At 46.0% G+C, this 14390-nt stretch overlaps 1 protein-coding gene across 2 annotated transcripts in view; it reads left to right on the forward strand.

Annotated features, from left to right (window-relative positions):
- Nucleotides 1–14390, forward strand: part of SEMA4G (semaphorin 4G) — a 273488-nt gene that overhangs the window by 103258 nt on the left and 155840 nt on the right. For both annotated transcript variants that reach the window (XM_040361900.1, XM_040361901.1), the window contains exon 2: nucleotides 253–451. In XM_040361900.1, coding sequence (XP_040217834.1) covers nucleotides 334–451 — 118 coding nt within the window. In that variant the 5' untranslated portion in view covers nucleotides 253–333. The remainder of the gene's footprint in view (nucleotides 1–252; nucleotides 452–14390) is intronic.

Consider the following 14390-nt stretch of genomic DNA (forward strand, 5'->3'; position numbering starts at 1 on the left):
CCCAACCCTGACTCGGGGTCACTAAGGAGGAGTGGGGTGAAGGCATTTGGCTCAAATACACAAGTTTGACATTTCTTGGTTTTGACCTCTGTCAGGTTTTTATTGCCTCCTGGGTCATGGGGGAGATTTTCTTTTTTGTGTCCGTACATCACTGAGACAGTAAGGCACAGTAAACTTATTTTCTAACCCTTCCTCATTGAACCAAAATAGATTTTTTTTATATAGCATTCATGTTTTTCTTTTACTTTTCAGGATGAAATTGCCAACGCCCCTTGTTTCAATCTCAGATCCCTTTGGTGACGACTAGTGAACACAGGATTTACTTCAGAGAGGATGAAGAGGCACGTGGCTTGTTACTTTGTGGCACTGTGCGCAATGACAATTGGATATACATCAAAGAGGTCAGCTGCTGATTTGGATGCGACTCCCAGGAAAACTGTAACGTATAACGGTAATTATTTTGATTTTTTTTTCGTCCTCCTGAGACATTTTCATCGTTTTTTGCCAAGAGAAACCTTTTGTATCCTGTATGCTGATGAGCTGATTATAGATATGCCTCTATCGCTAGCATCCATCAGAAATTGACTGCTTAATGAGCATGGGAGCGATGGCACTTGCTTAAAACAGCAGATCGTCTTTGTGGAGAATGAATTAGTGCTGCCAATGATGAGAAGCTCCTGAACACAGATAGGTAGAGGTGCTTTGTGATGATACCCCCATGAAAACAAGAAAAGATGTTTTGGGCATCTCGCACATCCGTCATGTTCTGCTAAATAAATTGCTTGTTTGCATTGAATGAATTAAAATGATTCTAAGGGCTCACTTATTTGTTTAAAGTAACAAACATGTCATACTTACCTGCTCTGTGCAAAAGTCCTGATCCTCTACTTCTGGGGTCCCCCACCAGTGCTTCTGCCTCCTCCCGCCTGCCAGTCGTCCACATAGCAAGCGGCTAGCTATTGGGGCACTTGTGCATGCTTGCTCCAGAGCCGGCTCTGTGTGTCTAAAGCCCCGTACACACGGTCGGACTTTTGGCCAACCAACTTCAAAATCTGCAACTTTTCAAATTTGTCTGACCGTGTGTACGCTCCATCGGACCAACTTTTTCTGGTTTCATCTGACAACAAGTTTGGTCTGCGAACGGACCAACTTTTCGGCAACAAAAGTCCGATGGTGCTTTGTGTGACTGTGTGTACAGCAATCCAACCAACTTTTGGACAAAGTGCAAATACGCATGCTCAGAACCAATGTTAAAAGCAACAAACAATAGCAGAAGTTAACCAAAGAGTGGCGGTAAAGAGCAGAAAAGAGCAAAAAAAAAACACGTGATGTTAGGAAACTTTTAGAAAAGTTTGCAGAAAAGTCTGACTGTGTGTATGCTATGGGTGTGGCCGGACAAATCAATTAGGACAAAAATCCAAGGGAAATTTTGTTGGATGTCCTAACGTGTGTATGAGCCTTTAGACACACAGAGCGCCACGTGGCCCTGTCTCTGCTCTCTCCTCACTGGCTGTGATTGACAGCAGCAGGAGCCAATGGCTTTCCGCTTTTGTCTCTGACCCAATGAAGAGGGAGAGAGCTTCTCCTCTGCACATTGCTGAAACAAGATCAGGCTCATAAGGTAGGGCTGTTTTTTTTTTTTTTTTTTTTTTTTATATTTTTACCTGACTGCGTAGAATACGACCATTTAAGGGCCCTTTCACACGGAGCGGATCAGTTATGATCCGCTCCGTGTGTCCGCAAAGCTCAGCGGGGATCCTCCGTAAAATCCCCCCTGAGCTGGCAGCTGACAGGGCGGTGTGTTTCCTCCGCTCTCCCCTATGGGGGATCGGACGAACACGGACCGTATGTCCGTGTTCATCCGGTCCGGCAGACGGAAGAAAAATAGGATTTCTTCCATCTGCAAATGCGGATCTTTGCGGAGGTGAACAAATTACGGGTGTCAGCGAATGTTCATCCGCTGACACCCGTAATCACATGGGGACCCATGTATGTCCCGTTTTCATACGCAAACGGACGGATGAAAATGCGGACATACGGTCCGTACGTGCGAAAGGGCCCTAAGTCTCCGCTAGTGGCAAACAAAAATGAGTTTATAATTGGTATTTAGGAAAATATTTGGTTCGTCTTGATTGGCAGTAAAATCTAAATTGGTTTGCTTGGTGGACTAGAGCACAAACAGTAAAATTGTGCCCAAGGAATACCAGATTTACCAGCAGACTTGAAATGTGCTTCCCTTTTCTGAATGGGAAACTTATGTAAAACGACTGCTGCCATATAGGAAAAACTAAAGTGTCCTCCTTGCTACCGACCAGACTGTTCAGTGTCCGACCAATGTCTGCCTAACTCCAGTGCAACATCCACTTTTAAGAAACATTTCATCCGCAGCTGAGACTAGAGTCCAATAGGCTTTTATTTTTTTTTTATTTAAGACCGCTATCTTCTATAGCAGGGGTGCCCAACCAGTGGCCCACAGAGCCCTCTGATGTGGCCCGGGACCTTCTGCTCTGGAATGGCTGGTTGGTAAGCCCAGATTGCAGGTTGCCCACCTGTCATCCCAGAGCATCAGTGTTGTTAATAAAGCCGGAGGTAGAGGAAGCAAGCAGCTTTTCAGAAAGTGCACCACACCTACAGGATATAATAGACTTCTATGGCAAAGTGTAGCTAACTGGCGGGAAAACCACAGGTACACTTCGCCGCACCCACGGTGTGGGTAGACCGCAGACATTTAGTTTTAAAAGCAGCCTTAGGCCCCTTTTACATGAACGGTCCGACCCAATCAGACCCTCCATTCACCTCTATGGAGCGGCAGATGTAAACAGACTTTTGTCCTTTTAAACCTGCGTACCTCCAATCCGATCCGCTAAAAAAAAAGTGCATCCGTCCCCTTCCATCTGATTGGATCAGAGGGCCCATAGGGTAGATTGGGCTGTATCTGTTTTGCTTATGCAGACTGGACACATACCTGTCATCTGCCCACTCGGCTCATTGTGGCCCGCGACTGGTTACGAAGTCGCTTAAGTGGCCCTCGCCTTCAAAAGGTTGGGCACCCCTTTTCTCTAGGGCAGGGGTGTCAAACTGGCGGCCCTCCAGATGTTGCAAAACTACAAGTCCCATGAGGCATTGCAAGGCTAACCATTACAAGCATGACTCGCAGAGGCATGATGGGACTTGTAGTTTCGGAACAGCTGGAGGGCCGCCAGTTTGACACCCCTGCTCTAGGGTGACAAAGCTCACTTATTGTACTGTATCTACAGAGTAGCAGTAGCAGGGTTGTCCCCCCTAGGACGCAACTGTAGGATAACTCTTCTCTCATCTCCATAACATAGGGGGAGAAGTTTTGTAGTTTACAGAAATAACCTGGACAGGGTTGATAACACTGCCGAAGCCTGCGATGTCGCCGATGTCCCCTGTTCCACGAAACATCCGTCTTTCTGGGTATCACGGCTCCTGCGCTGTGATTGGCCGGAGCTGCGATGAGCATGTGCACGGGAGCCGACATTCACGGCACGTTCACCTTTAGAAACGACACATTCGCCGTTTCTAAAGTACGCCTGCCCCGTTGTCTATGGCGCATGTGCCGTAGACATCGACGACCGTCATTTCTGTAAATATTTCGAGCACCTTCATTTGAGCCTTAATCTAGGTAGGTAAAAGCGATTGTTACGGGTTTACAACCACTTTAAAATGTTCAGCTACTCTTCCTCCAAACTATCTCAGACTCTGGGTTTAAGAATGATAGCTTAACTATGACATTTAAGTCTGTATTTTGCACCCTGAAGGATTCAAAGTTCATAGTGAGCAGAAGATGACAGTTGCTGGTCTATACGTCCTTCTACTGTATCAGCAACAACCAATGCTAATGCTGCGTACAGACGATCGGAAATTCCGACAACAAAACCTTGGATTTTTTTCCGCCGGAATGGTGGCTCAAACTTTCCTTGCATACACACGGTCTAACAAATGTCGTCGGAAATTCCAAACGTCAATAACGTGGTCACGTACAACACTTCGATGAGCCGAGAAAATGTGTAGGAGTTTTGTGCGTTGGAATTGGCTACAGACGATTGGAATTTCCGACAAGAACATTTGTTGTCGGAAAATTTGAGAACCAGCTCAAATTTTTGTTCGAAATTCCGACAGCAAATGTCCGATGGAGCCTACACACGGTTGGAATTTCCGACAAAAAGCTCACATTTCTGATCGTGTGTACGTGGCATAAGCCTCCCTGTAATTGAAAACTAAAATTTGAGACCAGCTTGCAGCCTTCCTGTCTCAATAATTAGAATTGTAATTCTTTTTGCTTGTTGGACTACATAATTCCAAGTGTCTATAACTAAATACATGGACAAACATCTTTAATTCTCACTGAAATGTATACTAGACAACCAGATCAAATGATGAAGTTCTAAGAACTGACTACCTCATATTATCTTTTCGAATTTATCACAGAACACCCGGTTGACTAAACAGTATGATTGATCAAAGTACAGATCTTGTTGGCACACTGATTGCTTCATTGTGTGCTTCCAGTATTAGTGGGTGTGTGTGCATATATCCATGGGTGATAAAAAAAAATGCACATTCGTGCTTCAAGCTACATTGGAGTTCTGGGCCTAACTTGTTACGGTTTTCTGGTGTAGTAGAGAAGCATAACAACCTTTTTTTCCCTTTAGGCTGCATTCACACCTGAACGCGGCGTTTTGCCGCGACAAACCGCGTCGTTTTTAGTCTACAATACGCCGGAGGGGTGATTGAAACATTGTCGGCTATGCCGAACGCCGCCTGAAAAAAAGGGTCCGGGACTTGTTTTGAGCTTCAGGCGTACGGCGTTTCGGCGTTCGGCGTGGAGATGTGAACCATCTCCATAGCCGACAATGTTAAATCACCCCTCCAGCGTATTGCAGGCTGCAATAGCGTCGGGCTTCAGGCGTTAAAACGCCTAGGTGTAAATGGAGCCTTAGAGAAAGTCGTCTCAATCAGGGACGGCCTTTGGGGTGTGCGAGCTGTGCGTCCGCACAGGGCGCCATGGGCAACAGGGGCGCCGTGCGGCCACCCAGAGGCGTACTAAGGGGGGGTGAGCCGCCCCCGGGTACCACACAATGGGGGGGTGTCGGACCAGCACCCCCCTGCGCGATTGTTTTACACCCGCGGTGGCATTTTTTCCCTCTTTGTGTATGTTTAGGTGACCAGAGGGCAAGGGGTGAAGATGGGGAGGCGCCACAGGATTAGCTCGCACATGGCGCCTGAACACCTAAGGCCGGCCCTGGTCTCAATTACTATCTTTGTGGCAGTTGGTGAATAGAACTCTTTTTCCAATGGGGATACAGACTGCAATAAAAACTGGACGGAGTTTCCAACCTTTCCCCCCTTATCCGAAATACCAGGCAAAAGTTCTGACTGTTCCACTTTATATTGATGGCATCTGCAATCTGCCTTGAGATAAATATTAATTGCATATTATTTGTATGTGTGTGCACCATATTTTTCTCCAATTTAAATGACAGGCATGACTTCAAACACTGTATGGATTTCCATATAATGTGTATAGACAGTTCTGCGAGCCATTTAAAGGGCTGGTTCACCTTTTTGGAAAGTGCTGTCTAGTCAGAATTGCTCTGATTGGCCGCAGAAGCACTGCAGAATGAAGGGGGAGATGAGTGGGGATTATAAATCCCTGGACGACACATGACAGCTTACACCCAAGTACAATGGGTATTCATTTTTCCTGAATTGTGAACTTAGGCCTCGTACACACGGACGGACAGTCCGCTGAAAACGTACACACCATCAGACAGAAATCCGTGCGTAAACAATACGCGGGGACGTGGCCGCGGCGACGTGGGCGGCCCTGGAAGGTCAAAGCTTCCACGCATGCGTCGAATCAGTACGACGCATGCGAGGGATGGCGGCTGATCGGACGTGTCCTGTGAGTCTGTACAGACGACCGAACATGTCCGACGGACAGGTTTCCAGCGGACAGATTTCTTAGCATGCTAAGAATTTTTTGTCCGCTGGAAACTGTCAGATCCGCCGGACAATTGTCCGGTCGGGCCTACACACGACCAAACATGTCTGCTGAAACTGGTCCGTCGGACCAGTTTCAGCGGACAGATCCGGTCGGGTGTACGAGGCCTTACACTTCAAAGATATTCCTGGAAAAAGTATTGGTTGTATGATTTTTATCATTTTGGTCATTTAGATTATTGTCTCATTGACCAAAAAAAAAATGATACGCTCATATGCATAATTACTAAACCGCATGTTTTTTTTTTTTTTTTAAGCAAGTACTTTCTAAATCCCGCAATAACTCGCAGCAGACCTCCGCAATGTCTCCTGGGAACAATGACAAAAGCTCCCAGGAGACATTGCGGCATCGAGGAAGTGACGGAATACCCGCACACTACCCGGTGAATCCATATACAGGAAGCGGCCAGTAACAAAGGATTACTAAGGTTCGCCTGCCCCTGACAGTGACTCGAGCTCGGCATCGCCGCTCAGTAAAGGATTGGTTCGGGCGGCTCGGGCGCTCTAGTCCTGCAAAGGGAACTGCGTTCCTGCTGTGAAAGAAGTGCAGGGACGCCGTTCCCACGCGCTCCCGCAGGACTTGAGCCCTGCTCTCACCAGATATACAACAAATTTACAAACTACACTAAACAGTATGGTCAAAAGTTTGTAGACCTTTGACTCCTACATTAGCTTCAATGCATAGTTGAAATTGCACCACTCAAATGCCATGCACACTTAACTCGCTGGCTTAAACAATGTTGCCAAGTGGCAGTTCTCTAGCAAAGCACATCTCACTCCAATCTCTGTTCATTTTAGCCAAATTAACTAGAACCCAAAGACTTTCTTCAGCTCAATCTCCTCCCATATTACTCACCTCTCCGATGCCTTTCACACAGGCAGGGGTTATAGAGCCCTCTCTGGGTGAAACATGTCAATGGTGTGTGTTTCATGAAAGGAGAGCTCTTTGGATTCTCCTTACAATGAGTAGCCTCATCTCAATACCTACAGTATAGTAGCTTGTTGGAAATCCAATTCCAGAAACATTCGCATTAATATGGACTTGCCCCAACTCATTTGCAATCAACCTCCCAGTTCATCCAAAAAGTGTTCAGTAGGGTTGAGGTCAGGACTCTGTACAGGCCAATAGATTTGATTTGCACCAAAAACCATCAAACCATGTCTTTATGTGCTTTGTGCTCAGGGGTACAGCCATGTTGGAAGAGAATGTGGGATTTCCTAGACTATTAGGCAGGACATAGATTATGTAGTTTCCTTTTCTTCCAACCTGTTAGGAATCCCTCTCACAGTGCTATTAGGGTCTGCCAGCTTGGAGCCTTCCCTGCCGGCAGAACACAATTATTACTGTTGCCTGATATAGTAGTAAGACCCCTTTTCACACTGAGTCACTTTGCAGGCGCTATAACTCTAAAAATGGCGCCTGCAAAGTGACCTGAAACGGTCGCTGCGGTCTCTCCAATGTGAAAGCCCCGAGGGCTTTCACACTGGAGCTATGCGCTAGCATGACTGTAAAAAAATTGTTCTGCTAGCAGCATCTTTGGAGCGGTGTGTATATCGCTCCTCCACCGCTCCAGGGGCACCGCGGCTGTTCCGCTGGCAAAGCGCCTCTGCAGAGGCGCTTTGTGGTGGATTTAACCCTTACTCAGCCGCTAGCGGTGGGGGGGGGGGGGGAAAAGCGCCCCACCGGCGGCCGAATAGCGCCTGCAAAATTGACAGTAAAGCCCTGCTAAAAGTAGTGGTGCTTTACCGCCGATGCCGCCCCAGTGTGAAAGGAGCCTAAAAGTCAAGTTTGTTTCTTTTCATTGTAAATGGCTCTTTATTTTATCATCTGCCTGGTGCTCTTACTATAACAAATTCTGATGGCTCCTTGAATTTATAAATTTGCAATATCTGTAATTCTTCTATTAGACAGGGCAGCTTTTATCCAAGTTAATTGATGATGTGCATGTGGTTCACACCAGTAAAAAAGACTTGGCTCAGAAATGACCAGCTTTCTCCATGTGTGAGATTTCCCATCAAACCTGCTGGCTTGCATATTTTTTGTGGTAAGGACTTCTGTATCTTCCGTTAATAAGCAGATATGATCTCATGTCGCCTTTTAACTCTTGTGGGATGAACTATTCCCCAGAGTGTTTTTTTTTAAGCCTCAATGGAGCTGGTTCAGACATCTCTGCGGCAGCCGTAGAACGGATCGCACAGGTGTCCTGTGTGTCTCTGGCTCAGTTTCAGTCCGAATTCGGGCCTGATTCGTCCCTTTAATGGAGAACAGGGCCACACAGGACCCCCCTGCTGTGAGTTGCATCCTCACACAGTGTGAACCCAATTTAAAGTCACTTAAATCCCCTTTCTTCTCCATTCTGATGCTCAGTTTGAACATCAGCAAGTCGTTTTTACCACATCTAGATACCTAAATGCATTAAGTGGCTGCCATGTGATTGGCTGATTAGCAATTTGTGTTACCAAGTAATCGAACAGTTGTACCTAATAAAGTGTCCGGTGAGTGTATATTGCATCTTTGGCTTTTCCACCGCTTTAGGCAGTAAGCTAGTATTGGCATCAGTGATGCTGATCCTCTGTCAGGGCCAGATAAGGCAGACCTTCACTTTAAATGAATGACTTTGCAGCCCTTGTAGACACATCATTAAAAGTGTGCCCTGGACATCTGAAATTATTCCTGTACAAATCTGAAGGCAGAAGATAAAGTGTAAGCGCTCTCTCTCTCTTCATGTACAAAAGGAAACGATATGAAACAGAAAGGTACCCAATACCTTTCCGGAAATGAGTACAAATTCTTCTGAAACGTAATTATCTTTTTATATATATAAAGCTGTCAAGGTGAATTCTAGTATGGTGATGGCATCTCTTTAGTGCCTTGTCTGCAGTGTTTTACGTACCCGCTATTAAACTGGCACTCAGCGCTATGGAGACATCTCTGCAACTAGAACATATGACAGCGGCACAGTCCCAGTGCACATCTATATTGCAACAGGATATTGCAGGCTTGTTGGGAAGAAGGGAGCCGTCTGAATGTCAGCCCTTGACTGCAAGGATAATAGGACAGGAAGGTTTTATAAAATGCAGTATTTTACAAAACTGTTCTGAAAATGCATTATAAGCAGGGCTTTTTTTCAGGGGGAACTTGGGGAAACTCAGTTCCACCACCTCTGGCTTAGACCCTTTGGTGCCTGCTCACCACAATCACTTGTAAACACAGAAGTCTGGTTTCTGCGTTTACAAGTGACAGCTCTGTACTCTGTGTGTAACCCCCCCCTAAACTCTGCACTCTGTATGTAATGCAATCCTGGTATTTAATGCCCCTTTAGACCCTTCTACTGTTTGTGAAATCTGAACGGGGTCGTGGTTGAGTTCCTGCACCTATTTTCGGAGAAAAAAAGCTCTGAGTATAAGTGAGTGACCGGCTTACTTTGTGAGGATCAAAGTATGGTTTTAAGGGTACAAGACTGGTGCTACAAATTATTTTTTAAATACATTTGGATTTTTCATAAGAGAATGGAAAAAGTAGTAGCCATGTACTGTACGTGGTAGCGATACCCATACCAATACAATGGATGTGAGAACTTAAAGCGGAGCTCCGCCATTTAAAAAATATTAAAAGCTACAAATACTGCAGCTGCTGACTTTTAATATATGGACACTTACCTGTCCTGAAGTCCAGCGACGTCTGCAGCAGAAGACGAGCAAACGCTCGTCTATCTGCTGCCCCCACTGCCATCCTCGGTAAAGGGAATCAGGAAGTGAAGCGTTCTGGCTTCAATTCCCTACGGCGCATGCTCGAGTCGCGCAGAGCCGTCCCCGCTGTGTTCTGGGAGCCGTGTGTTTCCCAGAACACAACGGGCGGGGGCGGGAAGTGACAAACTCCCTGCAGAATCCCTGCAGAGAGGACTCCCGGAAGTGGGTGCACATACCTGTCTTAGACAGGTATGTGCACCCCCCTCCCCCTGAAAGGTGTCAAATGTGACACCGGAGGGGGGGGGGAGGGTTCCAATGAGCGGAAGTTCCACTTTAGGGTGGAGCTCCACTTTAAGACTGCAAAGGCTCCAGTTCTGGGCACCAGTCCTCAGGAAGGATGTACTGGAAATGGAGGGAGTACAAAGAAGGGCAACAAAGCTAATAAAGGATCTGGAGGATATTGGTTATGAAGAAAGTTTGCGAGCTCTGAACTTATTCTCTCTGGAGAAGACGTTTGAGAGGGGATATGATTTAAATTTACAAATACCATAATTGTGACCCCACAATACGGATAAAACTTTTTTTGCGGAAGGGAGTTTAACAAGACATGTGGCCATTCACTAAAATTAGAAGAAAAGAGGTTTAACTTTAAACTGGCGTAGAGGGTTCTTTACTGCAAGAGGGGCAAGGATGTGGAATTTCCTTCCACAGGTGGTTATCTCAGCGGGGGGCATCGATGGTTTCAAGAAACTATTAGATAAGCACCTGAACGACCACAACATACAGGGATATACAAGGTAATACTGATATATAATCACACATAAGTTGGATTTGATGGACGTGTGTCTTTTTTAACCTTAAAGGGGTTGTAAAGGTTTGTTTTTAATTTTCTAAATGGGTTCCTTTAAGCTAGTGCATTGTTGGTTCACTTACCTTTTCCTTCGATTTCCCTTCTAAATGTTTTTTTTTCTTTGTCTGAATTTCTCACTTTCTGTTTCTCCTCAGTAAGCTTTCCACCATCATCCGAGCTGTGGAAAGTCAGTCAGAACAGCTTACTGAGGAGGAACAGGAAGTGAGATATTCAGACAAAGAAAACAAAGAAAAAAAAATCATTTAGAAGGGAAATGGAAGGAAAAGGTAAGTGAACCAACAATGCACTAGCTTAAAGGAACCTATTCAGAAAATAAAATCTGAACCTTTACAACCCCTTTTTAACAACTATGTAAAGTGGGTTATGATTGTGGTCAATGTTAATACTCCTATGTTTTTCCCATTGCCATCACTATTCACACCACCAATTTATCCTCAAAGCCAATCCGCTGTCACTGGCTCCTAAGTTAGAGTATCTAGTTTTCTCCATTGACCCTATGAAGGAGATGAGGTTGATGGCCAGTGATTAATTGTAGGTAGAATTTTAAAGTAATCCTTTACTGAAAGCAACATGGAGTCTGTGAATGCTGCTTCTCATTCTATAAGTGCTATTTGTTTGGTTGTATGCAGAGCCCCCATTATTCTACCTGTAGCGGCCTGCTATTTTTCTCACTGGCGCTGCTTTAAATTTAGAGGGTAGTCAGAGATTTAACTACCTCTGCCTGTATTATTTTGCCAAATTTGGGCCTCTGTTCCAGCCATGGCTGTACTGTGAGTGACCACTATTGTTGTCTGGGGTGTTGGTACCACCCCAGGCCAAGGTTGGCAGCAGTCAAGTCAGGGCGTATTGGGTGTTTTTCCTCGGCGGCCAATCAGTGGGAGTTAATTGTTTTGCTGTGCATGCTGGGGCAGAGTACTTAAGGGACAGACGTCATTCGTTCAGGGTCATCGTCCATCCCTGGTCAGTCGTCCCACCACCCCCCGTGAGTGGCCCTCCTGGCCGGGGGTGCATGTTCAAGTGTTCCTGGCTCCAGGACCACGTTGGTCCGGAGTTGTGATCTACCTAGTAGACCCGGTAGTCAGACTGGGTCTACGTTCGCAGAGTGGTCCTGTGCTGTCCGTCCTAGAGGGAGGAAGCCACTTAATGAAGCACCTGCTCTGGAGAGCACCGAGCACGAGGCTGGTACGCTCAGGAGAGGCCTTGAACTTCATTGAAGGACGCACTATTACTGGGAGGCTGAGTGAAGGTCGCCTGTCAGTTCTGAGTTCACAAGAATTTTGTTCAAGAAGAGATCCGGGTGCTTTAATCCTGTGCTGAGAGAATTCTGAACCGAATATGTCTCCATCTTTGGGAAGGTCGTTGCAGAGACTTTACCAAATTTCCGTGTGACACCCTGGCTGCTAGGTTAGTGAGGGAAGCCTGTCCGGGTGCACAGTGCCCACTCTGACTAGAGTGGCGACAAAAGCTACATTGCTGGAAGCAGGAGTGTTTCCGATTTAAAGTTGTACACCTGTTGTTACCCTTCCACCTCTTCGACTATTACTTTTTTATTCTTTTACCACGTTTGGTTAAAAAGCAAGGAAAAAGAAGTGCAACGTGCGGACATTGAACTTTCAGCTCTCATCAAGTACCCTAGACAGCGAAGAAATAGAGGTAACGTGCCACCCTAAACAAACCAGCAGCTCCTCCGGGGGGGGGGGGGGGGGTAGTGCTACATACCATAAAAGGTGTATTTCACCTTGAACACCCAAGGCTCAGGTGTAGCAATATTCGGTGTAGGAAATCCTACAGTTCCCTGATCTGACTGCAGTAAAATGGAATAGGTCTGCAATGCTATGTGTAACTTTTTCATACTATTGTTGCTCTTGGTTATCCTGGATATATTATTAGGTAGATTCACGTACATTGGTGTAACTTTAGGACGGCCTAGCCTAGCCTGTTTAGGCTACACCGCCGTAATATAACTAGGCTAGTAGTGATTTTCAAACCACTTACCTGCTAATCTACGGCGGCGTAGCCCCAAACGAGCGGGCGTAAGGGCGCCTAATTCAAATGAATTGGAGGGGGGCGTGTTGTATGGAAATGAGGCTTGACCTCACGTTTTTGACATTTTTTGACACTGCGCATGCGCCGGGCGACTACATTTCCCAGTGCGCATTGCGGCTAAGTACGCCGTACGGACCTATTGATTTTGACGCCTAAGGCCTTACGGAAACGACGTTAATCGACTGCGGCGGGCTCGCGTACATTCGGGAATCGGCGTAAAAGCTAATTTACATAATCCAGGCCGACCGCAATGGAAGCGCCACCTAGCGGCCATCCAAAAAATTGCAAGCTAAGATAGAACGGTGCAAGCCAGCCTATCTTAGCTTTGTTTAAGCGTATCTCTGTTTGAGCATACGCTTAAACAAACGCCGGCGTAGATTCAGAGTTAGGTCGGCTTAGCTACTGATAAGCCGGCCTAACTCTTTGTGAATCTACCTATATGTTCTTTATTAACAATTCACCAAGGTAGGCTTCCATTAACCATTGTATTAATATCACACCTATAATTTCCAGGTTGATACTTCAATGATTAATTCCTCTTGGGGAAACAAAACTGGGAGAAAATATAATTTACTTGGGAGCAGACTGAGTTATATTCGCACCTTATTGAAACAAAACAGATGGGACAATTCATGAAGGTGCTAATGAGGACAGTGAACTTGCCGTCAATCAAGCAATTAGCACTGTACACTTCCTCAGACGTTTAGAGAAGAGGTAATTACGAGCTTCACAGATCATTTTTATGAGGAGCAAATGATGCATCTGTAGATTCCTGTTTAGCATTACAGATAATTGGTATAGGGCCAGCAAGCTGTACTTAAGCAACGTGTAAGGATGCCCACAATTGTCAGGATGCCAAGCCCAGTTATTGGTGCTGTACTTTCTGGGGGCAGGTGGAACCACTAACACTACATTGTCTCTGATACCCAAAAACTGCATGATCTGGCTGAATGCTCTTCAACACCCCCGATAGTACTTTATTGTTGTTGCTCTGGTCCTACCCTGTTTAAGACCTCTAGGGCATCGTACCCAGGCACGTGTGACAGAATGCCATCATGCGGTCTGTGGCAGTGCAGTTTGCTTCCCATTTGGAGTGTGATTTACAGCCTTAACCAGAAACTAAATATAACCAAGGAAAATACTCGGCGGTATCAGAAAAAGATTGTTCAAGGAGGAAAACCGCCAGGGGCATCTGTGAGAAATATTAGCTGTGTGCTTGCAAGGGAGTGAAAGGGGTCATATTCATCGTTTTTCTGTTCAATGTTGAGTAATTGCTTTATAAAGGCATTTTCTACTGCAGAATATAATGGGAGAAGAGAAGATGTTAACATTATGGCAGTGGATTCATAAATTATCTTTAGGTTTTCCCATAATATCATTAAGCTGTGATGATATATAGCTGTATGATTTGGTCATGTGCAAAATAATCTAGGCTCTGTCATTTTTCAGACCTTGCATGGGGGAAAAAGGCATTTAAAGGAGGAGGCTGGATTCTAAAAATTGTTGACCTTTCTTGATTTCCTCCTGAGTAATTTAACCACTTCCCGACCGCCGCATGTATATGTACGTCCACAGAATGGCACGTACAGGCAAATGGGCGTACAGGTACGTCCTTGCCTTTCCGCGGGTCGGGGGTCCGATCGGGACCCCCCCCGGTACATGCGGCGGTCAGATTCCCGCGGGGAGCGATCCGGGACGACGGCGCGGCTATTCGTTTATAGCGGCTCCGATCGCTCCCCGGAGCTGAAGAACGGGG

Source organism: Rana temporaria, chromosome 8 (assembly GCF_905171775.1).
Source record: "Rana temporaria chromosome 8, aRanTem1.1, whole genome shotgun sequence".
Lineage (NCBI taxonomy): Eukaryota > Metazoa > Chordata > Amphibia > Anura > Ranidae > Rana > Rana temporaria.